We start from the raw sequence: 23938 nt of genomic DNA, 5'->3' as shown, positions 1-23938 counted from the left end.
CAGGCAAGCGAAGAGTAAGCTTCGCATTGCGCCTGTGCGTATGCAACGCGGTTTGAAGCCGGTTGCAAGGCAAACCAAAACAATGGCATCAAACACCCACGCTAAGGCATACACACACACGCACACACGCACGCACACAGACAGATTGGTTCGGTGCGGCAGACTTGACGTCTCCGGGCATGTTGCCACTGGCAGACAGCGTGTCCTTGTTTCTGGCTTTTGGCCATGGCAAATCAGTTGCGGTTTGGTAACGCGGCACAACACAACGTGCAAGCGGATTCGCAAGACTTTTGACACTTTGTACTGAATTCACTCGAATCGCGTGCGATTTTTCCATGTTTTGGACACAAACAAATAAACAAAAGCAAGAGAAAAATATACAGAAAAAAAATATCAAATTTGTTTGCACTTTGCAACTGGACGCGACTGAATTTCCACTTCGCTGCATTTTGAATTGGCATTCGAGCTAAACAAAAATTATTTCGAGTTCAGCGCATCGCCGGGTTAAAGCTAAAACGCCCGGATTTGAACTGTTGCCTCGCATATCATTACGCGTGCTGATTTCTGAAGTGTGTGTGAGTGCGTGCGAGTCGCTGTCGGAGTGTGTGTGTGTGAGTGTGTGTGCATTTATGCATAATTGAATAACGAAGGTGAAAATTGAAATGTTAACAAATTGAATTTACACTCTCCAACCGAAAACCAAATTGGGATTGTGAAAGAAACTTCGCATTCAAGTAAATTGCTTAACGAGCCAAGTCGCAGCCAAGAGCCGTAGAGACAACTACGTGCTGCCAGTTAATTTTCTAATTGGATTAGAAGTCATCAACCCGTCAGCGAGGTAAGGCTCATGAACTTCAACAATCAATTGGACGGCCTTTCACCAAGCTAACTGACTGACTGACAGACAGACACAGTCAAGTGGACAAAAGCATGTTCAAGGTTGAACGGCAGCTAATTGCAAAGGGGGCGGCAGCTGCGTTTGCTTTAATGAGTTGGCCAGGTGTCGTGTGATATGAATGCCTAATTTACAGTTGAAGCTCCGATTACAAAAGGCCAACTCCAGTCAATTGGCACTTTGTCAAGTTCGGTTTCCGGTAATGATTCAGCGAGCCATTCAACAGAATTTGGTGATTGTTTTAGAAAGAATATGAAACAGAAAAGTTTATTAAAATGAACGTTATTTAATACCCTCTTTTGTTTTATGATATGTTTTATTTTAGTTTTACGTTCGATTGAACTTAAGAAAGTTTTTTTTTTTTTTTTTTCTTATACTTAACAATAAGCAAATCTTTAAATAATAACTATTAATAACCAGATGGTTTGAACTCCAACGAGATCAATCTATATATTTACATATTTACATATTAATAACTAAGTCTACTCTCAATTTGGCAAATCTAGTACGTGGAATCTTTTTAACAAGTTTTTCTTCAAATAATTTTCAAAATTACCTTTTATATTTGGACTTTTATATGAAACAGGTTATTAGAGTTAGAGAGATATAATAGATTATAGCAGATATTTATTAAATTCTCAGCGCTTCTAACAAGTGAGGTAAATTGCTTGAGGACTAGCTATTAATAATTGTTGTATTATAAATAAAAAAATAAAAATAAAAAAAAATAATATAAAAAATAAGGACCTTTATAAAATTTCATGCTAAAGCTAAGCTTGCTGTGTGAAAAAAATGTTTTTGTTTAGAAAAGAAGGTTTCCAATCTTATTTATTATTTTTGTTTTAAATTCTTGGATTTAGGTCATTTATTGTTCTTTTAGCAATCAATATTAATAATAAGCTCCATATATGTATTTCTAAATATGTATAATTCTATCTATTCGTTGAATATAATATTGAAGATATTCTTGTTAAATTTCTAAAAAATTCCGTCAGCCTTAGAAGCAATTGAAAACAAACTGCAGGAAAACAGAACTGCTAGTTACCTTCATTGTTAAAATGCATGTTAAAATGTATAACGTGTTTGTTGATTTTTCGCGTTTGAATTAAATTTTCAATAAACGTCTCAAGCTTTCATTTCGCTGCTTTAACATGCTTGCATAAAAATAATAAAATTAATGACAAGTTTCACAAGCGCAATTTTCCGACTGAAATGAAACATGCATAGCATTAATGGTACTTCCTATACTCACATGCTTATCTATATAGTCGAATCCCTTTAGAGTTGTCACACGCAATTCATGCAGAACTAGAATGAAAGCATTAATTCCCAGTTAAACATTAACACTTGCTGGAACTATAGTCAGGGCCATTAAAACGACAATGTTTACTGTCATTTATATTAATTTACTCACACTGCTTGCAACGGGCACGCCCACACGCCCATACGACGCCCCTCTAACAGGGAAAAATAGATAAGGAGACGAGCGCATTATGCAAATTGCAATGGCAAACGGCGACGAGCCCCCGAAGCAAACACCTCATAATGAATACTAATTCGTTCATTAACGAACTCTGACACATTATTTCACACTTTCAGTTGGCATTTTTGGGTTTAAAGCCCGAAAGTCTTCATGTGTGGAATTTTTTGCTATTTTGTGACGTATGAATTATTAAAATTAATTAAATGAATATTTTCTCATATTTTTTTCTCGGGCAAAGTGTAAATGAAGTTGAATGCGGCTAATCAGGTGCCAGCAGGAGTTAACCAGAGTTTACGAGTATGTGCGAGGCATGAGATAATTAAGAATTTAATTATTTACACACACCCAGCACACACACGCACACTCACACTCGCACAAGCACAACAAACAGGCAGAGACATTTATTAGCCTAGACATAGGACACACTTGCTTAGAGGGTCTTTAGAACTGATTTGATGGGAGCTCTGTGCTGGTAAGTTGGGGGCGAGACACAGGCACAGACAGAGAGAGAGAGAGAGAGAGAGAGAGAGAGAGAAAGCTTCTTATGTCATGCAATATTCATAATTCCTCATGCTCATAAAAGCCCAATGCTATAAGCGGGCGGCTGTGGTGTGTGGGCGTGACTGGCGTTGCAGTTTTGCGAGTCGAATGTTGACGTTGGGTGTTCACTTTATTTGTTTGCTGTCAACGTTGCTTAATTGAGGGTGTTGCTCGCCAGTGTTTGACTGTTTATTGAACCGGGCAGGAGTCTGGACGGAGGATGCTCTGACAGAGTCTGTCCAACTCAGTCCATCTGCCACAACAACAATCACATGCAACAGCATTTAATTATACACACATCGAGCGTGTGGCAAGGTTTTGCTGCGCTTGACATTTTAGTGAATGCTGCTTTGCACTTTCACTTATGGCAGCAACAACAACAAATGATTTAACTGCCTGTCAACAAGTTGATGACAAATGGGGAAAAATGATTCATAGCTCAGCTGTGGATCATGGTCTTTTTCTCTTTGGATGTTTAATACGAGTATAAAAAAAATTTTGTTTGGGTCAATTATTTTTTTAAATTTTATATTAAATATTTTCTAAAATAAAAACTTGCTTGGGTGTAAAATTAAATACAATATATTAAAGGTAGCCTCACAACTGAAAACTGAAGGAATAATATTCACATATATACACTTTATAAGTTGGAAGATATTTCTTGAATATGATTTGCAGATTAAAATATTAATTTTTGCAAGATACGATTTCCTTCACATGAAACAGATTGTTAATACATATATGGGAAATTATCATAATGATGAGAAAGCATTATAGTAATTATATTCGACTGTACTTATTATTTAAAAACAAATATCCTTTATTTGTTTTATGTCAAATTTTTTATTCGGAAACCACAATATTGACATTGATAATGACACTCAGTTTGTTTAGCACATACCAATAAGTTGTGATCTCGTATTCGCCAGAGCTGAGAGGCACTGGCAAGTTAATTTGATGAGCAATACGTAAATGGTCCACAATTAGATCATGCTGTCCATTAAAAAATAAAAGTTGAAAAAAATAGTTATCTATATGGTTATAACTACTTAGACTCTTACATCATAGGGACACGTGTGATTTATATTCGAGTAGATCTGCAGATGAAAGAAACTATAAACGGCATTGGCAATGGGATTCCGTTTGGTGCTTCGGAAAAATCGGCATACATCAATGTCGAAGGTGGCAGAGGTGGACCTGAAGCGGCGCTTGATGTCTAAATGCATCTGCAGTTTCATATATATATATGTATATATAGATATAATATATGTATAGATATAATATGAGTTAAGTGAAATACATATATGTATATGTTGATATAGCCAACTGAAGGGTTTACCAACCGTGACGTTTGATACTGGCTTCTGCAGCAGCGTCATATAAAAGTGCAATTCCTTAATTTCACGATTGTACACTTTAATGATGCACTGTTTAATGATGCCAAGTTTTGGATTCAAGTTTTGGCATTGAATTCCTTTTAGCTTTATTCTGATCATCAAAGTAGGCGTGGCAAGCACACACAATGCAAAACAAACAAGTCGAGTCTGACAACCGAAGCTCATCGCTGTGCTGGTTTAACTGATCAGCCATTGCGTACAAATATCCCCGCAATTTCAATGTTTACAAATTATATGTTTGGTCAAGCGATGAATTGTATGTTGTTAGTACATATAAATAATACTGGCATTATCTGGAGTTATCTGGTATTATCTGTCATCGTGTAATAAATAAATCACTTAGCTACAGCATGAGCCTGGACAAGGACTCAACAAATTAGAACAAACTAGGGCATGATATAAGTACATTTCCAGTTAGTAAAAGGAAATCTGAGATTATTCTGCTAGATAAATAATATTAGGATTTTATGGAAATGAAACAGTTCTATTGCTTTTATAATTTTTATTATTAATTCATTTATTAACTACTCTAAGAACCTCTTACGTTTTGTCTCTCGAGCCTTTCTCCTCCATGTCATGATGTTATATTTAGAAAATTCACATCGAAAATTCAATTAGAACAGTTTGTCAAAGATTTTTGGTTGTTATCGTGAAAACGAGAAAGAGTATACCGAGAGCGGACATAAATATTGCTCATATTTAATACGAATATTTAAAAATATATTCACAAAAATTTTATAGAAATATTATTAGTGGTCAGTCAACCAGATAATTCAAAATTGGCTCAATTTTTTTGTGCTTTATTAATTTTTGTTACATTTGTTTAATATACATATATCATCGTGGTAATTAGAATTTAATTTATCAAGAAACAATATATTTTTTATATTCAAGCCAGAAACAGTTATAGTTAGAAAGATATCGATATATAAGTATATATATGATCCATTTTCGTAATCCATTATAGTCATGCAATATCTTAAGCTGTGATCTCAAAGTTCAATTGGATGGTAATGCGCAGGACATTATATGTATACCAATAGCTCATTAGTTTATAATTGCCCAAGGACATGCGTACTGGAAAATTGAAATTCTTATCGAAGCGTAAATGATCGATGATTAATTCGCCCTGCAATATTGAAATATGAAAATGGCAAGAAACTTATGTTAATTTAAATTTACGCACAGTGAACGGACACGAATGATTCAAGTTGGTGTAAACGTCAAATTTGAGAAATTTATAGAAAGCGTTCGCGAGGATATTACGATTGCTGGCACTCATGAATCGGCACGCATCCACGGTGAATGAATATAAAACGGGCTTGTCATAGCCGCGATGCTTCAACTCCAGACGAACCTATAAAGTACACAGCTTGTCTATAGTCCTCGCCTATATGATATATATAGTATTTATAGTCATCTACCGTAGCATTGGTTACTGGCTCCTTTGGTAGTTTGATAACCACATAAACATCTTTAACACCACGCCCAACCGGCTTTAGAATACAGCTTCTGATGTGAATGTTTTCGGGATCGAACGAATGGCATTCTATTGACTTGACTCGAGTATGTTCACTCCAAGTGGGCGTGGCCAATGTAACTATAATGAGCCAGTAATATATGGACATAGTTGCTAGGCTTAAACTGAACGATTTGACGACGCGTTTTCAACTAATGAGTGATAAGTGAAGCAAGTCAATAACAAGCGCTTACTCATTTGTAATTATTTCTATATTAGGGCTGCTCAAATTGAAACCTATCAAAGACATTGCAAAATTGGATAATAATTGAAAAATAATTACATAATCAGCTACATAAATAGAAAAAAAATTTTATTTTTATTTTTTTGTCGGCGATTATTATTTTCTATGTTATTTTCTTTTTTTTATTAAATAATTATGTTTCCCAATAAGCAGTTGAGCAGCTTTATTGAAGTTCGAGCTCAATAAAAATTCAATTCAGAAAGTACTAGCCAAAAGGCCTACAAAAGTTATTGCTCGACTCCAGCAGCCTTTTAATAGTTGCAAATGTAGGCTAAAGATCAGCTAGTCTACGAAAATGTATATGCTATTCTTTTTGTTACTATGTAACTGTGTACGTTTCTATTTATAGCCGTCTTTTTATTTTATGTGGTCATAACTTGTTGTCAAAATAAAATAACAAAAAATTGTGTTCAACTGTCGCTGACAGACTTTGCTAACATTATTGTTGTTGCCGGCGTCAAAGTCAAAATTAAAAACGCAATGACAAAAAACAAACTGATGCTGCGCCCACCTTTGCTACCGAACTGAAGATTGGCGCGTGAAAAAACGCGCAACGCATCAGCAGAGGGACGCAGCAGCAACACACAGCAGCAACAACAACAACAGCAGCAAGAACAATGCTGCCATAAATAACAAAGGCAAATGTTGCTAGCGACACACTGACTACAAAAAAAAAAAAAAAAGCAAAAAAGGGGCGGCTGCTGAGCAGGGGTAAAGGTGTGACTGAGGACGGAGGCGGGACGCAAGGCAAGATTTGTGCCTGCTTGTGGCACTGTCACTGGGGCTGTGCTGAATGTGCCGTTAGAAGCGCAGCAACATGACAAGCAAACACAACAGCAACAGCAACAGCTAAACAACGAGGGGGGTGGGGGGCTGACACAGGGTGAGAGGAGCGACAAGAAAATATTTACAATCAAGTCGATTAACAAAAGGAAACCTTGTGACGCGCACTTTGGAGTTCTCTCTGTGTATTACTGTTTTTTTTGCGCTTCTGCTTGTTGTTGTTGCTGCTGTTGTTGCTTTTTTAATTAAAAATCAGTGAGCACACGCCCACGCCCCCTGACTGTCATCGGCGCCATTTTGCAAATCAACGCAATGATTGCGCCGCCTTGTTTTGTCATCGCATTTCATGCAACGAAATATTTTTCATAAATATAACGGGACTTTGGCAGGCAGCACTTGAGACTTTCGCCACATTTCCCCCAGCAACAACAACAACAACAGCAACAAAGAATACACAGCAACCCGCCGCAGCAACAGCAGCAGGAGACATCATCATTAGGGCCGCCCACGCAGGAAACTCGAATGAAAAAAAAAAAAAAAAAAAAGAAAATAGCTGAGAGACACAGAAGCTGGCTCTTTGAGCTGGTTGCAATTGTTACGGCTCCCCGTTGTTATTGCCACAGCTCCAACTCCAACTCCAACTTCAACTCGAGCTCCCAGCTCTGAGCTCTCGGCATCAGCTCCATCTCCATCTCCATCTCCATAGTTAACGCTCAGTGCTTATTGTCTTAAGAGGAAGTCGCTGTTCTATAGGAGGCGTGACTGGGGGATTGGTTGAGGGGGGCCGTGCTTGGCTACGCATATGGCACATTGGTGGCATGGCTGGCGTGCGGATATAACGGTAGACTCATTGAAAATGAATAACTGTGCATGACGCACCATGGCGTCAACTGCAGCCAACAATGGCCAGCCGAGCACACACTCCAAACTTAATAATGTAAACCAATTGGCAAATGTAAAAATTGCAAGAAAGATTATCAATATGCAATTATTAAAATTGAATTTTCCATTGTAATTGTTAAATATTTTTATTTATTTTTCTTTCTCTTTCTCCAGCCTTTTACAAATTCAATTTGTTCACTTTACATATCGATTGGTTATGAGACAGAATCTTCAATTTCAACCACAGTGCCTGCCTTTAGAGGCTTAGGCAGCTGCTGCCGCCTTTTCCCTTTTCCACTTCCATTCTCCTTGATTCTTATTACATTCAATTTTTTTTTTTCTATATAAATATATTTCCATGCAATTTTTCACTTTGCGACTTTCACGTTGTTTATGCAAATAAGCGCCAAATGCTATTTGAGTTTAGCGCAACAAAAAAGAATATGAAGCGGAATTATGGTAACGCGATTGTCAACGGCACAGGCGCCATTTCGCAATTCTAAGCTGATGGCACCGTTATGATTATGATAGTTAGAGCGGGCGCCATGTTGTGCCAGCAGCAGCAGCAGCAGCAGCTGCAGGCGGCGGCGAGAGAAAAGAAGTCCCAAATGTTAATAACACATCAAGTGCGAGCGACAGCACAATGCCAGAGTAGCTGTCTCGCTCACACTTGCACGCGCACGTGCTAGCAAACAAGCCACACAACGGTTGTTGCTGCTGCGACTCCTGCTGCGGCTGCTGCTGCTGCTGCTGTTGTTTTTACAAAGTGTAAATTGTTTTAATACTTTTTAGTGCTTTATGACGCCATCTTGGCAGCGATATGCGCCGGCAGCGCTGCTCTGCCCTGGCATCAGCTGCGCCCAAGTGCGCCCAGCACTCTCACTCTCACTCTCACTCACACTCGCGCAGAGCGTACACGTGTAGAGCGCACGTTAAAATCTCAACTTTTACGACCTTTGCAGTGACGTCGACGTCGACGGCGGGGGACGTTCGCCCAGCGAGTTTTTTATTTTCTTTTCTATTTTTTCTGTTTGCGTCTATTCTGTGTGACGTTGACTCCTACCTGTTGCCCTCTCTGCTTGCCCGCTGCACTTAACACAAATGGCAATTGTCAGAGATTCTGCACGTAATACTACCCTCGCTGCCACGCCCCCCGCCCCTTACATCTGGCTGCCAACTACATTTGGCTGACAGTTTGAGCTGCCAGCTGCGTGTCGCAAGTTTTAATCAAAATTGTTTCGTTTTGCGCATTTCACTTCATGAATTGTTCAGTTGTAACTGTCAAATAAAGTTTGGACGCACTCTTCTGTGGTGGGGGCGTGGCATGTTGTTCTGACACTGCAAATGCTGGTAATTAAAATACTTTTGCGTACAGTTTTGTTTATTCTGTTGTTTGCCATTTTGTTGGCAATTAGTTGCACGTTTTTGTATAATTCTAGCCGAACTGTCCCCCTTTTCCACGCCTCTGCGTCAACATTTCAACTTTGTTCTCTAATTTATTTGCTTATTGGCATATTTTGTTCTCATTACAGTTAGTCAAATAATTTCTACAGTGCTGGCCAGCAAAATGGATACGTCACTTGGCAAATATTAGACGTAAGTGCATAGAAACGAATTCACAAGTGAAATTTTTGTTTTTCCTTTTTTTTTCTTTTTTGAGATCTTTACATGAGTTGACGACTTAAAGTTTAGAAAGTCGGAAAATCATTTGCAGCCGCAGCTAATTTCACTCTTATGCATTACGAAGCTGTCAATCAAGAGTGAAATTTGAAGCTGCAACCCTTCCGGCTGTGCCGCACATAATAATGTTGGCTGCTGTAAGGCTACTAATGCGGCAACAACAACAACAGAGCCCTGCAGCATTAGCTCATACCTGAGCTTAAACTCAGCTATGCTGCTCGAAATGGGTCACTCACGCCAGGTGCCTGAAATGTGTCAAATGTGGCCTGCAGCCAATCAGGCAACCAGTAGCGCCTGCCTAGCGCTCACGCCAATAGCCGCTTAATAAGCGCATAGAATGCGGCCACAAATCACAGGCGCTGAAAGCAACAACAAAAAGCGCTCAAAATTGCAGCTCTATAACTCCAGCTCGTCTCACTGCCTCAGCTAAGCCGGCACCTGTTACGCGCTGAGCAGCACTTGCTAGGCGTATAAGAGAGAGTGAGAGAGAGAGAGCGGCTCAGTTCAGATCAGAGAGCTAGTTTGTTGGCATGTGTGTGTGTATGTGTGTGCGAGAGCGCGTGCCTGATCGTGAGGTGAATTTCAGCCGGCTGTGTTGAGTTTGACCTGCATCAACCTGTGCGCTCTCTCTCTCTCTCTCTGTTTGCTTCTGCTGTGTTGAACTTTCTGTTTGTCGAAACAACTTTCGACGCACGCGCAACGGCTTTAGTAGCGATCGCGACTTCAAAGCGCACAGTTTGTATGACGCTCGTAGTGAGAATTGCGCGCAATTTATTTTCGATTTTCATTGATTTCTCGTTCTGTTATTGATTTTACGCACGTAATTAGCACAAACGGATTGGCTGTTAATTGCAGCGGACAGTAATTGCTGTGCAGCCGACAGGCGACATACCAGTGCAACGGTGTCAATTGATTTGATTTGATTTGTGATGCGCTAATTGGCAGCAGCTTCAATTGTGTTCCAAATATGTCCAAGCTGTTGGCCAAGAAGCGCTGGTGGAAAATCTGCTTGCCCCACTCGCAAAATGATGCCAACAAAAACTATCGCGAAGTTATACGACACAGCGAATGCGCTTCGGTTCTGGCCATTACGGATACTAGCAGCAGCAGCAGTAGCGGGAGCGGGAGTGGGAGTGGAAGTGGAAGTGGAAGCGGCATTCAAAGCTGTGATAGTGTATCGAAAATATCCCAACCGGATGCTGGCAAATTGTTTCCGCGCAATATGCCAAGCATACGACGCAGTCGTCGACGTTCCACAGAGCGCAAGGAAAACGTTTCGGCTCCTGCTCAGGCAGCAGCTGCTGCTCCCACTCCGGCTGCTGCTCTAACCGTGCATCGCACACATCAGTCGCGCCAATCGACAGTCACCAAATTGACGCCACGCAAGCTCAAGTCGAATTGCTCAAAGCAGCGCCACTTGGTCAAATCTGCGGTGAAGACCAAAACGAGGGTCAAGCTGGCGCCCTACGACATCTCACTCGAGCTGCCAGCGCCTGGCTGTGTGAACGAAACTGCGCCAAGCTTGGCACGCGCTCTGCACTCGCAGCAATCGAGTTTGATAAGCAGCGATCTGTCTAGCGACTGTTTGCCCGCCAAGCAGGAGGAACATTTCCACTCATCGGGCATCTCCTGCAATGGCGAAACCGATGACGACGTGGAGGTGGCCATGTTAACCGGCTGCCTCAGTCCGCAGCAGCTGCAGCGCGTACAGCATCGAAACAGACCCAATCAACGGTTGCCACTGAATGAGCTGCTCAGTTTAAATGTTTGCCGGAATCGAAACGCTGTTTGGCTGCACAATACGCAAACGGATCAATTGCTGGACTGTGGGCGTGGCAACTGCGAAACAGCAGCCATTGCCGATGATATGCAATTAAGCGATATTGAAGAACAATTGGCCAAGTTTGATGGCCAGCAACAACAACAACAAGAGCAACAACATCAGCAACTGGCTGCCAAAACGTGAGTTCAACCTTATTCGAGAGCACTTAGAAAGCAAAGCGTATTGCCCATAATTCTCTAATCCAAGTCGAATACCTCAAAAGGAGAGCCCCAACAGGTTGTTAAGATAATCTATATCTATAGATGAGAAGCTATCTACCCTAGCTGCCTCCCAATTGGAGCGGCAACAGCGGCAAAACTAATTTGAAATGCGTTTGACGCGTTTTACATTCCGTCCCCAGCCCCTCTGTTTTCGGCTCTGTTATCCGAACCTGTGGGAATAGCAAATGGAATTAATGAGCCACAGAGCCCAGACCCACTGATAGGAGCTTAGCTCATATGGAACATTTTATGGGCTAGTTTAATGGCTGTTTAATAGCTTTATATGGACGGCGCTCTAAAATGCTCATAAAAAGCTTTCACAGTCGAGGCATTCATTCGAGTGCCCCGACGTTTTGTGATCCGCAACGTTTATGAGCGACAAGTAGAACTAAGTCAAAGAATTTGATTGTTTTTTATGGCTATTTGGAAATTTAATTGATGCCTAATTGAGATATTCGCATTTTTTCATTGTTTGTTAACATAATTTTATAGGCTGATGAACAGCTTCTAAAGTTGAGAAATTAAATTTGAATTGTATGTATGTAATAGATATTAGTTAATAGCTATAAAACAGCGTGAGCTTCTGAACTGTTTTTAACTGTATGACTCTGACTCCTAAAAGTAAACTTTAAAAAACTAGCATGAAATTCAATTTTCACATTTTCTCGCTTAGAGTTCTCAACTGGTTCAGGTACGGAACAGTTGACTATCCTTAAGTCAATGCTCACAAATCAGCAATCATTTCTTGAATTGTTCACATTCAATTTTTTTTGTATTTTTTTTTTTTTTTTTTTTGAATTTTTTTCTTGTGAATTTTTTTGGGAACTTTTTTTTTTTTTTTTTTTTAACGAAGTCCTTGCTGTATGCAAGAGGTCTTGAACAATTTAATTGTTCTAAGACTGTCTCGTTCTTAAATACCTCGTGGGGGTGAGGTATTCATTTGAAATACGAAGGTCCTTGCTATATGCAAGAGGTCTTATATGCAATTTCATTGTTGTATAAGACTGGCTCGTTATTATTACTCGATGGACAAAGTCTCTTGCCACCGAAACATACGAAGGTCCTTGCTTTAGAGCAAGAGGTCTTATATACAATTTAAGTTGTTATAAGACTGGCTCGTTATTCTTCCTTGGTGGATTTACGCAATACGTAGACTCTTGCTATATGCATGAGGTTTATCCACTGTGATGGTATGGGGATGGTTCCACACACACTACCCGCTTTATTAGTCTGGGTTCAGTGGTTCAGCTTGAGTGTTATATTTCTACATTAAAATATTCAAAAAATCCCAAAGAATTATTGCTCATTCCATCTTTTTTTTTGGAAGGTAAAATTTTGCTATTCTTATTATGTCTTCTAACAAATACGTAGATTTCCTTTACGCGAAGCGTCTGAATCTCCAGAAATTGTCAGCTGGATGTTTGCTACCCTTCGCCGCTTCCTGTTTCGTATAGTTGCAGTTGTGCGTTCCACGCTGCGAAACCGATGCACTGTTTTATCCTCTTTTCATAAATATACCAGACTTTTTAATTAGATTCGCCTTCGCTTTTCGAATCATGCCGAAGGATGGTTGCATCAATATTTTAGAATCGGTAAGATCAAGAGTAACTGGTAGTTGCATCGTATGATGGGGAACTTTTTCAATTCATGCCTTAAATATGCCAAAAGAAAATATTGGCTGTGGCTAATTGAAGTGCATTTAGGCGCGATCTGGCATCATTAACGAAGAGTGGCCAGAAGTGAAGAAGGGTTATTGGACTGTCTTTTCTTTATGAGGATTGTGGAATTTGGAGTAATGTAACTAAAATTATTTACAATATTATTATTTAAATAACTTTCAAACTGAATTTTGGCTTCCAACAAATTTTGTTGTTGAAATTTTGTGGCCTGTGGATGTGAAGCTTTAAATAACGACTTATTTTCTGCCTTAAATGTTCGGATAGCAATCGAGTCATTCCTGTAATTTATATTTTTCATCGTTAAAGTAATTTGTGTGGTTTTACCAGCTCCAGCGCAATATTTGGACTATTTATATCCTGGTGGTGATGGCGGCGACGAGAGATCATAGCCTTGCTCAGGTGGTTTAGGAGTCGAAGTTGTAGCGTTTGATTTTATTTCTGCGTTCGCTACGCGCAGTGAGTAGCTTCGTCGCGTTTTCTCTTGCTTTTCCATATATCTTTTTTTGGCATGGCATATGTCATGTTGGCTGTTTAGGAGGAGGGGGGCTGGGCGGGGCTCCTCCGATTTCATAAAATTTATTAGTGTAAAGAATAGCGGAGAGGTTGAAGTTAATTTTTTTTCATATTTGGGCGTTACCTGGGTAACTATGTCTTCTATTTATTAACTATCTTAACACAGTGTATTTTTTTAATGCACCTTCTCCTGCTATTATTGGATAAATCTATCTTTTTTTTATGTCCACATACATATATAAAAAAAAACCGTAAAAATGTGCCGAGTCTTACAAAGGTAGAAAAAAAAAGGACGTATACCCGGGCCTTTTTGTCATTCTCTATCAGTTGTTCAGGTGGCGGAGTTTATGAGCCTTATTTTTTTTTCTCATATTTTATTTCTTTTGTGGTTTGCTTGGTTGAAATTCAATTTAAATGAAGAAAATCACTCAACCTGCTAGCAGCAATAATTGGTTAAGTGATGTGTTGAGGCCAAAACAGAAGAAGGGCCCTAACCAGCCAAATTGAAGGGCGTTTGTATTTCCTGTTCTTTGATTATACTTATTAGATGAGTTCTCCATGTATCGCAGATATATAGCTTTGTGGCCATAAGTCACTAAAAGGTCGTGGCTTGTTTAGGCTCATGGCTAGCCGCTCAATGTATCTGTGAGATAAACACGCGGCTTAAATGTTGTTGGTTATTTTTATGGACGCCTGCGTAGAGCAGTTCCATAGGTTATGTGTCCGGGAGTTATTAGTCGATGCTTGAAATCGTTCTAGTCTTTTGGTGTGACGGAATTTTGAAAGCTCTTATACACTATTCCATTGATAGTTGGTGATAAACTAAATTTCAACATTTGTTTATTTCCTATGTTGGCGGTTCTTGTTTTCTTATTTTGTGAAAGTGTCGAAGCGGAACCAAAAAAAAGAGCTCGAGTTGAAAATCGTGATTTTCTTGAAATATTTCTGCCACTTGGCTGAGCGCTGCACTGAGTTGAGCTGTTTGACTTGGCCAAGATTCGCGCAAATTATTAAGAGGCAGCTGCACTCGAGTGTCTTCTCAACGAGGGCTGCCCCTAGCTCCCACTTACCGCAACTGGAGCTGAAGCTGATGTTGGCATTTGTTATTCATGTCCGCATGTTGCTGCTGCTGCTGCTGCATGTGCCTGCGCGCGCCTCACAATTAAGTTAGAAAAACATGTGTACATGCGCATTTGGGGCGTGAGTGGCATGCCCAAAAGAGCCAGGTCAACAGCGTCTTTAGCTTGCATTTTGTACCTGCCCCAGGGTCGCCCACGCGGCAAGCGCTGCCGCTGCGGCTGCGGCAAGTGGCGCGTTAATGAGCCGCGCCAGTGCCTTAACAATTGCATTTTGATAAATTGCTGGCCAACATACGACGAGGGACGAGGTGCCAGACGAAGAGTTGGAGCGCTAAGCCAAGCGGAGTTATGGAACCACATCAACTGGGCGAGGAAGTTGCCACAACTAACGGCGCTTTCATTCGCTAACAAGATCCTGTTCACTAATCCCAATTCAAGAGCTGATCGAGTTGCGCTTCAAGCTTCATTAGCCAAACAGTTGCGCAGTTCCTCAGTACAAGATGATTCTGCTTAGTCGGCCGGACGTGTGCTCATTGATGGACTGCAGAGATGCCCTGTAAAATGTTTACCAAGTTTGTTTTTGACATATTTATGTATCAAACTCAAATGATTTGTATTATTGATAAATAATTCACAATATGGTGGACAATTTGTATATCTTATGTATATTTCCGATATAGTACTGATGAAACCGGTTAGTTTGTAATAGTTCTGCCTATTTGGGCTGTAACAATTGACAAGTATTTCAAATATTTTCAATTCAATAAAATTGTGGCTATAATCTTCTACTTATTTGATGTCTAATCTCTTATTTGGAATGGGACATTGATGTATTTATTTCTGAAGTATCCATATGGATATTTTATTTGTATTTCGTATATTTGGCTCTACTTGGACCGTGTTGTTCTGGTCGGTTGGGATGGATTGAACTCTTTGGAATATCTAAATTATAAGACGTATTTCTTAAAAATGTTTTCATTCTTTATTGTAACAAGGAATTTGAGTGTTTTTTTTTTTTTTTTTTTGGAGTTCTCAGGATTTTGTGTTGCTTCTCTTATTTTTGTCTTTTTATTGCTCACCCTCAGATTAGCTGTAAGATAATGTGGGTATGGAGTCGTCATTGTCCTGTTCATCTTCTGCAAACGTGGCTCGCCGCCAGCTCTAGTCCAACTTACAGGGTATTTGTAGTAAAAGGAAAGTTCTGATCTGGTTGTTCTGGTTGGCTTTCTGGTTGCCTGACCAAGTGTGCGTTTGGCTAATGCACTTGGCATCTAATGCTTGGATGATGACTTAATTGCGCATTTTAGCATAGGCAAAGACCCAGATGCGCAGACAGAGAGTTTGAGATGCAGATGCAGATGCAGATACGGATACAAAATGCAGATAGAATTCGAGCAGTTACATTGGCAGCTACATAAGCGCCGGTCTGGTCAACGAGACGAGTCTGTGTTGTGACAGGCGGCGATTAGACCAAGTCCCTCTGCCTATCACTCGGGTACTCCAGCTCTCTCTCTCTCGGTTTATTTAAATGTGGCTCGATGTTTACTTGCTTGCTCGCCGTGCAGCTTGTTGCAGTTAACAGGGAAGTTGCCACAGGCGGCATATCAAAGTGTGCACTTGTAAGTGTGTGTGTGTGCCACATGCAAAAGTTAATCCTGTCATGCCTCACCGCACTCGCACACGCACATTTCCAATTCCCATTTTCCATTTTCCAATTGCGGTGTGTGGGAAAAATATCGCCAATTGGCTGGGATGACGATGCGTCATGATGCACATGCTAAAATTAATTATATGCCACACTTCCGGTACGCTTGACCTTAGCCAAAGTGCAGTGGTTGTTATTGTTGTTGTTTCACTCTGTTGCATGCCCCAGTTCGGTCATCGTTGACTGCCCCCGCTGCCACTTCACGGTCAGCTGAGCTGCTTTGCAACGCGGCAAGTGCAGCAACCGCAACAGGGTTGAATTCGAGTCTTCTAAATATATTTCTGTTCTGTTTGCTGACGAGTTGCGCCTCTTCTTATTTTGGTAATTGTCGCTGCAACTAGTTTCCCACGTTAGCAACAGGTCGCTCTCTCGTTCTTATTCACCTGTTTGGTAGTCACAGTTGCAGACACATCCATCAGCGACGTGTAAAACGCTTCGTTGATTTCTTCTTTTCCAATTTGATGGCTTATATTTTTTTGTTATAGAATAATTTCTATGTTTGGGTTGCTTCTTGATGTCTCTTTGTTGGTTTGGTTGTTATTGGCTTTTGTTGTATTGCTGCTATTCATTCATCTTCGACTTGACTGTACGATTTGCTAGTTCGGTTTTCGTCAATTATTTTCGTTTTTGTCTGGCGGAGCTCGTTTTATTTCTCTTCTCGTTTCTCTTAATTAAATCAACTCATATATATATATAATTTTTTATTTGGTCGTCTTAAGATTTAATCTCTTTGATGATGTGAGAGAAGTCTCTGTGCCTTAATTTGATATGGAGCTCAACGCAATTATAATTATTATCACCTATGTATGTATAACTTTCGTGCTCTTTTTTCTTGGGCTTTTTTGTCTCTTCCCTGCGTTTTCTTCTTCTCGTTTTTGTCGTTGGCTAAATTAAATGTGGAAAAGACAGAAATATCTAATTTATGTCTTCTAAGAACTGTGGGAGTTTTTATTTGTGTGCCTGAGAACAGTCGACTCAGTCTCATATTATCGGCCATTCAATCTGCATGTAATTGCTGCAAAGCAACCTAAGCTCGGTATACCAATTATTCTCAATATTTGAGGTATGCCAAGTCAGTATGTACCTGCTGATGTAACTGTGTATGTACCTGGACCTATATATAAATATATGTATCTTTATCTGTATATGTGCATTCATCTGTATCGGCACGTTGTACCTATTCCATTAGCTTAAGAGCCAAAAAAATAAATAAAAATAAATAAATAACTATAACACAAAAAGCCAGCTAATTTGCCAGCTAATTCATGGTCTTTTTTTTTGCCACGTATTTCCGCTTATGGGCGTCAGCCAAAATATTTACAACAATTTAAAACGCATAAATTTTCGATAGCTCTTTAAAGCCAGTTTATTTTGTTTTATTATTGGAAAAAAAAGGAAAAACAAAAAAAAAAAATCCAAAACAAAATCAATAAACTTGGCCCAAATGAAGGCTAAATGTGAACTTGAAAGTTAACGAATTTGGTAGCGTGTTTGATGAACGAAAAGCTGAAAGCCAACAGAGTAGTAGACAAGGTTTGAGGTAGCAGCTCGTGGTGAAGGGAAGGAGAGGCGGGGCAAAGCTGTATTGCATAACAGTAGAACAGCAACATTTTGCATAAATTAAAGCACTGCCACATGCAACAAGAGGCAAGCGAAGAAACGTGTTCAAAGACGCTGACAGGCAGCAGCAGAGTGGGAAGCAGCAGGGGCAAGGACAGAGCAGAGCAGTCGCAGGAGCCGTAGTTTGGTGCAAGTCTTTGGTTGCAGTGGCAGACATCTAGCTGCATTTGCATAGCAGCAAATTATGCAAAGGCTGTTAATGACAGTCGGAGGCAAAAAAGAAATGAGCTCAAGCACCAAATGCAAAAAACTCAAAAAGCGAAACGACTCAATGCGAGAAATGAGTAGAGTGGTGTGCCGTGTGCTCTGTGGTGTCTGTGCCACATGTGGCATGCTGCAAAGCAGTCGAAACCGTGCACAGTTCGATTAATTATGCATTTTAGACCATGTTTGTTGACTATGCTGCATGTGTGTGTGTGTGTGAAGATGTGTGGCTAATGCTGCTGCGGCTGCTGCTGCTTGCAACGACTGCAGCTTATCAGCAGGCAGTCAACAGTTTTAGCCTTGCTAGTATAACGGCACTATTGCACTAAATCACTCGCGGTACTTAAAGAGGCGTTCCACACCACAGACACAAACTTGCGCAACGGGCCAAACCGGCGCTGCCACAGGTTGCGCCCATCAAGCACTCCAAAAGAAATGGCTAAAAGGCGCGCAGACAGCCAACAAACAACACACATTATAGTTGCGTGTGCCAGTGTGCAACCGTGTGTGTGAGTGAGTGTGTGCATGCTCATAAAAAATGCATAAAGTTTTGAGCGACAACAACACGTGTTGCACACTCTCACACACTCACACGTGACTTGTTTGCTTTTGGGCCTTTGTCGTGTGTGACGCAGGCTCGAGTCAAATGCAACTCGAACTCTAAAAAAAAGAAAAGAGAAGAAAATGTCTATAAATCTATATATAAACTGGTCTGTTTCCCTTGTTTATATGTGTATGCATATAAAGTATTTTTTCTCTCTTCTTTTTATGCTGCTGCCGCCCCTTTTGTGTAAGCCAAGACAAAGGTACGCAACAAGGTCAGGGCAAATTAGAGGCTGAGCCACGCAGATTTCGTAATGGACTGGGAAAAGGCACAGCAGACAGAGCGACTCGTTGCAGCTAGAGTTTAGTGTGTGGGGGCCTTGACTCTGTGATGCGCCACGCCCAAAACGTGGCAACATTTTAATATAATCGCATTTTCGATTCTGGAGCATCAACTGCTGACCGCCCCCCAGCCCACATTTTAGGTCTAAATGCTAGCTACAAATCACAAGATCCACAGATCGTGTGCAGATAATCCCAAGTCTCTCCCTCTCTCTCTCTCTCTGCCTCTCACTGATAGTCGACTGCAGTTTATCTTTTGACCAATTGTGAAAGTAATTTAATGCGGATTCGGTTCAGTTGTTGCTGCTGCCGCTGCGGTTGCCTCTGCTGCTTCTTCTACATTTTTCAATTACCAAGAATTGCATGTTTCGTTTTAATTTCCACGTAGTTCAATTGCCCACCCGAGCCGAACCAAGCCGAATGTCTGCGTGTCGTAGTGCAACTTCTCTCTCTCTCTCTCTCTCTCTTCAGTTTCTAGGAAACTGGTTGGGGTACATCAGCACAACACACAGAGGTGTGTCTCTGTGTGTGTGTGCCTAAATGATTTTGAACCAGTTCTGGAGAAACTGCGTGTCTAAAATTTAATGAAATCGCTGGCCATACAGCTACAGCTACTCTCCATTGGAAAGAGAACAACATTTGAAATGCATTCGCTATACACTGCCGGATAGCCACTGCCAATCAGCTGTGCTGATGCGGATAATTGAGATATTATTAGCCAGCCAACGGGCACACGGCATTGGCATTTGAATTAAACGTGCCGCAATTGCTGAAATGTTACCTAATGAGCTGGATATTGCATTGGCCAACAGCACACAGAAAAGAGATTACAAATCAAGCAGCGGAGCGCAATCAATGGATTTATAGCGATTGGATTTAAGTAAATTACAGTTCCGTATATGGTTCGGATAGCAATCAAAGTACTCCATTAAGCCCATAAATTGATTTGAGTGTTAATTAATTGAAACGGATTGTGAGAGGGATAACAAATAAATGCACCTTTAACTATAATTAAATCTTGTTTTAATTCGATTGGATAACAGGAAAGTCAGTTATCAAATTGGTAAATATAGTGAAAAATATATTTAATATGTTTTAAAGCCTTGTGGATAAATTCCTGATAATTTCGGAAAATCTCGGATAAAATGATGGCCCTAATATATCAAGTGAAATTTGTCTACAGCCTAATATTCAAATAATGGGTCCACCGTTTCGGATAAGCAGCTATTTTTTTTTTTTTTTTAAGAGAAATTATAAAATATATTTAATTACAGCTTAGCGCACCGCTACCTAATTGGTAACTTAATCTAAACAGATATTTACAAAAATTTATTTACTTAAAAGCTATATTAATATTAATATTATATGCATATATTCTTGTCAAATCTGGAGGTGTTAGGTCAAGACCCGATCCAGTAGGTCTTGAGAGTGGTGGCGTTTCAGTCTTCTTCTTATATTTCTACGGCAGTTGACTGCAGAGCCTAGTCGTCTGGCCAAGCTATTTGGGTGTGCATTAGGCTTCCAGTGTATTTTTTGACATCTCCTGTATTTTGTCTCTGATTTTGGTTACTTTGAGGTCGCGTTCGATGTTTCTTATTCTAATGTACCACGGAGCCCCAGTGATCTTCATTAAAGTTTTTGCTTGTAATACTCGCAGTTTATTCAAATGACATTTGGCTGCGACGCCATATATTTGAATAGCGTAAAACAAGCTAGGGGCTAATATTGTTATATAAATTTTGATTTCGTTGTCCAGCGACAGCTTATTTCGTGGTGTTAGTAGCCATGATAGCTTACCAAGTTTGGCCTTGAACGCGTGTTGCACTGATGTAACATGCCTTTGGAATGTAAGGCGCCTGTCCAGGATCACCGCGAGATATTTTTGTGCTGGTTTGGGATTCAGCGTTATTCCATTTAACGTGACTCCAGGGCATATTGGCAGCTAGAATTTTGCAATTGACATTTATCTGCTATACGACCTACTATTTAAGCTATTCTCTGTGGCAATAACTTGTCTAGCCATTCCATTCCATTTCCATTTGCAATATGTGTCAAGCACTTTACTTTAATTATGCTCATATGCCAGCGTACGTCTGTCTGGTTAGTTGTGACACACACACATCAAGGAAATGACAAACATCAAGCCAAATAAACTCAAACTCGAAACTCAAAATCTTCTTAACCCAAATTTATGCATGTGTCATAGATCGCACCATAGTTGGTCAGATGCACGTCAGCTCCATGCTAGACCGTTTGCGTAAGGCAAATCAAATTGCAAGTTAGCTTCGAAATGAAACGCAAGAGTTGACTGACATCAAATACTCTATACATGCTTAATCGATACGCAAATAAATATATTGTAAAACCTATACCAACTACTCTGCAATCAGTGATTATTTCGATAACTAATTGAGGAAAAATATGTCATTGGGATAGACTTCTTTAGACAGAGTGCAGGTCATCCCGCAGTTGCTTATACTCGATGCTAGCCGTCCTTGTTGCTTATGGCTTTTTGCACGAAAAGAGAAAACCACCGACCCAGCCTGGCCAACAGCTGAGACTTGCTGGACAGCTGCGAGTATGTCAACAGTCTCGCCCATATTTGGCAATCAATTTATTTTGTTTTTTATACATTTTTGGCTTTGGCTAGATTTGAATTGGGCTGACGCTGGTGTTGGGCTATCAAAGTCAATCAACAGGCGCACAATTCATTTGTGACAGATTATGCCTTGACTTTGTTTGGGCAGCAGTTGACAATCGCAATGAATGGATCGAATGGATCGACTGCCGTTTAGAAAGCAACGCTCTAGTCTTCGCCCCCTTTGATTGATCGCACGCAGATGTGGATAAGGTGTATATTTGATTGTTGTTGCTGTCTTTTTTTTTCTCTCTTTTTTTTTTGGCACTGTCCAACATAACAAATGGAATTTGCATTGGAAACCACAAAACGTAGCACATAAAACTTTCACTAGCTTCACTTCGGAATCGTATTTTCTGTTTCTTTTTCTTTAACGATCTGTTTAATATTATCGCTGGTGATCTTCCGGCTGAACTACTACAACATGGTGTTAATGCTAATAGCAAATGCCCATCAGTTAGCTACACATGCAACATGCTGCAAGACATTCACTTTTGCATGCAGCCCAGTCTACAGTCTGCCGAGTGCGAGACCCATTAAAATGTGCTTTGGCGAAAGGGTCTGCAGTCAAGGCTTTATAGTCGTATAGCTACTATTAAAGAGCCTCACACAAATTTGACTTGGCTCTGATCAAACGACAGAGGCAGAGGCAGAGGCAGAGGCCAAGTCAGAGTCAGAGGCTCTCTTGTTATCATTCATTTGCATAAATTTACAAGTTATTCAAATAAATCGCTTGGCGTGCTGGCAAATTGCTTTTAGCTGCCGCTTCTCACATTGATTAGGCTACAGCTTGGACATTAGGCAGCTGGTTTTTGTTCATTCGATTGTTTGTTTGTTTGCTGTTCATGCTCCAGATGTTGTGCAATGTGATATAAATCCAGAGATGCTTATGAATGAGAATGTTAAACTCGAAAAGTCAAGCCTAACACGCAACTGCAACGATGGTATGAAGAGCTAAACGCATAAAGCACTTGGCGTTAAGTCACACAAATGACTTTAATTGCTGAAATTAAAAAACAGAAACAGAAACTGAAAATATAAACAGAAATACCAAAACACTAAATTATGGCCAGCGGGCAAGCTGAAATTAACAGAGAAATCATGTAAGAATGTGAGAGTTGCGATTTGATTGACTAGCAAATGCCCTGTAGAAATGTGCTATTAGAATAGAATTATTTTGTATTTTCATGTTTTTTTTTTTTTAATCTGACTCAGCTTAAGCAACAAGCAAACTGAAGTAAATTCATATACTTATTTTCCTTATGCAGAACGTGAATTTCTAGTTTATTGAAGTACTAAAATTAATTGATGCTATATTATATATTCATATTATACTGGCCTAACTTTCTTTCTCTTGAGCTATTTTTATAATAATCATAAGCTTATACAAACCCTGATATAATCTTTAGTATGTATTGAGTTCGTGGAGGTCAAGCAAAACAACATTTATTTATGCAGCTATATCTCAAGATGGGAGTTTATATGCTGCCAATCTTCTCTTGAATGTTCCATCTCTTGCCTATGCAAACTCCCCTTGAAGTCAGTCATCTATAAACAGGGTATTTAAAGGCAAATTAAAACTGAAACATGACCAGGCTGGGTGCCATATGAAAAGCAAGTTAAAAGTTGCCGCTGGAATTTCTAAAGCAATATCAAATTGTTGCTGCTGGTTGGCTGCATAATCGGCCGAGTGTGTGCCACAGTGTTGCTTCGAGTGAAAGTACACAGAAAATAATGCGGCAGTCGGAAAGAAGCAAGCAAGCAGCCAGCCAGCCAGCCAGCCAGCTAGTCGGCCAGTCAGCCAGGCAGGCAGGGAACGAAGGCAGATTCCACATTGGTCAGAGACGGAGCTTAAAGTTTATGACTCTATGGCTATGGTGATGGCCACATGCTGATGGCCCGACATGCGCTGGCAATTTCGAAATTTCATAAATTGGACAGCAACACGCATGCGCCAGCAGCTGCAACATGTTGGTTGCTGCTGCTGTTGTTGCTGCTGTTGCTGCTGCAGCTGCAATTCGGCCACAATTGCAGTCAGAACAGATTAGAAATGTCCGGCGCGTTGAATTTAAATGAGTTTTCGCTACATCTCAGCCGGCTAATTGCAAATTGGGCTTGTCAGCATTCATCATGCGCATATGAATATGAA

The 23938-nt window shown here is 40.2% G+C and overlaps 3 protein-coding genes across 3 annotated transcripts in view; 2 read left to right on the top strand and 1 right to left on the bottom strand.

Annotated features, from left to right (window-relative positions):
• The first annotated feature begins 226 nt into the window (after positions 1-226).
• LOC6578756 (protein espinas) overlaps positions 227-23938 on the top strand; it is a 36789-nt gene continuing 13077 nt past the window's right edge. Inside the window, exons 1-2 of the mRNA XM_044010456.1 lie at positions 227-838; positions 9276-9339. The gene's annotated coding sequence lies outside the window, so the exon portion shown is untranslated. The remainder of the gene's footprint in view (positions 839-9275; positions 9340-23938) is intronic.
• On the bottom strand, positions 5176-6162 carry LOC122757648. The gene is made up of 3 exons (XM_044010458.1): positions 5740-6162; positions 5502-5672; positions 5176-5444 (listed from the first exon to the last, which is right to left on the bottom strand). The coding sequence occupies exons 1-3, from the start codon at positions 5941-5943 to the stop codon at positions 5295-5297; spliced, it is 525 nt and encodes a 174-aa protein (XP_043866393.1). The 5' UTR covers positions 5944-6162; the 3' UTR covers positions 5176-5294.
• LOC122757647 lies at positions 9353-11787 on the top strand. The gene has a single exon (XM_044010457.1). The coding sequence runs from the start codon at positions 10391-10393 to the stop codon at positions 11387-11389; it is 999 nt and encodes a 332-aa protein (XP_043866392.1). The 5' UTR covers positions 9353-10390; the 3' UTR covers positions 11390-11787.

The sequence above is a fragment of the Drosophila mojavensis genome, unplaced genomic scaffold (genome assembly GCF_018153725.1).
Source record: "Drosophila mojavensis isolate 15081-1352.22 unplaced genomic scaffold, ASM1815372v1 contig_80, whole genome shotgun sequence".
In the NCBI taxonomy this organism is placed as follows: domain Eukaryota; kingdom Metazoa; phylum Arthropoda; class Insecta; order Diptera; family Drosophilidae; genus Drosophila; species Drosophila mojavensis.
Note: the sequence above shows the minus strand (reverse complement) of the source record. Positions and strands in the feature narration are given on the sequence as shown.